The 1511-nt window shown below is 36.9% G+C and overlaps 1 protein-coding gene across 1 annotated transcript; it reads right to left on the bottom strand.

Annotated features, from left to right (window-relative positions):
• Nucleotides 1-43: 43 nt before the first annotated feature.
• Nucleotides 44-1136, bottom strand: JH06_5505 (hypothetical protein; the record flags this gene model as incomplete). The annotated part of the gene is made up of 7 exons (XM_014669251.1): nucleotides 44-205; nucleotides 236-304; nucleotides 335-454; nucleotides 484-654; nucleotides 685-780; nucleotides 815-901; nucleotides 933-1136. 7 exons carry the CDS (start codon nucleotides 1134-1136, stop codon nucleotides 44-46), a joined length of 909 nt encoding a protein of 302 aa, XP_014524737.1.
• Nucleotides 1137-1511: the final 375 nt, after the last annotated feature.

Below are 1511 nucleotides of genomic sequence, written 5' to 3'. Positions count from 1 at the left end.
TCACTTCTTCATGCAAGGATAAGATGTACTGTTGATACTAGAATCATAACCTCTTCTCGATTCCTACATATGCTATTGCATCATTCGAGACTGAAGCAGGGTAGTTTGCAAGGAATGCATCAATGTCTTCTTGAGGTGTCTGCAACAGTTTCCATAATCCTTCAATTTCCACTAAGAAACCTTGAATCATCAATTTGCGTTCTTCCTATCCTTAATCGTATTCTCACGGAAATACCTGCAAATTCTTGAGTATGTTTATTCGATCTGTGTATCGCTCCAAATATTCTTTGGAAACAGGTAAATCCTACTTCTAATTCCATCAGCTAAAACTGACATCGGAAGTCAACACCATATGATCCAGTTCATCTGAGGCATTTTCAGCAGTAATACCAAGGACCGAATACAGATTCCGTAGTGTTGTCGCATACTCAGCTACTTTGATCCTCCGTTTTTCCTATGATGAATCCAACAAATTTCTCTAACGATGCAAGCCTGTGTCTGGATCAACCGATTCTTCATCACTTGGAAACGTTCTTCAACAAGATTACTTTCTGGATCTTTAAGAGCATCTTCCATGGGAACACCAAGGGTCTCATAATCGGCTCGTAACGCATCAACCAATTGTGATGCAGCCGTTAGTTGAGATGCGAATTTCTGTGTATCAAAATTTAAATATGAGCATACTTCGTTCATTTTCTCAAGGATATCATTCACAATTGCTTCTTGTTGCTTCAACGTCTTGTTCTGACGAATATCAACATTTCCATTTTGAATCCACAACTATTACATAACCAAAAATCGAACAACCATTTACATTATTCTTCTTGTAACCGAGTTTATCACAGATCATGTAAATCTGTTCTTCCTTTTCATCAATCGATCGTCCTATTGCTTTTCGTATCTACAGAATCAACAACTTATTCATGTATTACTTCATCCTCTTCATCATACATTCTTTTCATATGAGCAAGAACTACGTCTTTGCAGCTCTTGTAATACTCCATTTTGATCGTTTCACGTGTATTTTGGTTATGGATGCCTACTTCATCCCAGATAGCACATATGGAAGAAAAGGATTCTTCAATGGACTGAGCAAGTTGGATACACTCATTACGAAGGATTTCACTATCCGACATAATGTATTTGTGGAAAGAGACATTAGATCGACTGAAATGATGATGAAATAAACACAATTAGTGATTTACAATTCATATTAAGCAGTAAGTGACAACAGATTCATCATTCTTTATTATCTCATCTGTACATTGGAATGCGATTGATGATCCAATAAACTCTTGCTACTCAGATTACTTCTGCTTTCTTTTCTTGATTATCTGTTTCCCCGTTTCCCTCTTTTTGGAGGATCGATTATCTCAGTAACTAGTGTGAGTCTAGCAAGTTGAATTTTACTGGCAATGAATAATACTGCTGTACTTTACAATGAAGGTTTCGATCGGTATTTCATCTCTTATTCGTAGATTGGACTCAGGTCTTCAGTCACATCTCTCCAT

This window comes from Blastocystis sp. subtype 4 (assembly GCF_000743755.1).
Source record: "Blastocystis sp. subtype 4 strain WR1 chromosome Unknown seqid_0807, whole genome shotgun sequence".
Lineage (NCBI taxonomy): Eukaryota > Bigyra > Opalinata > Blastocystidae > Blastocystis > Blastocystis sp. subtype 4.
The sequence above is the reverse complement of the archived record's forward strand: the minus strand, read 5'-3'. Positions and strand labels throughout refer to the sequence as shown.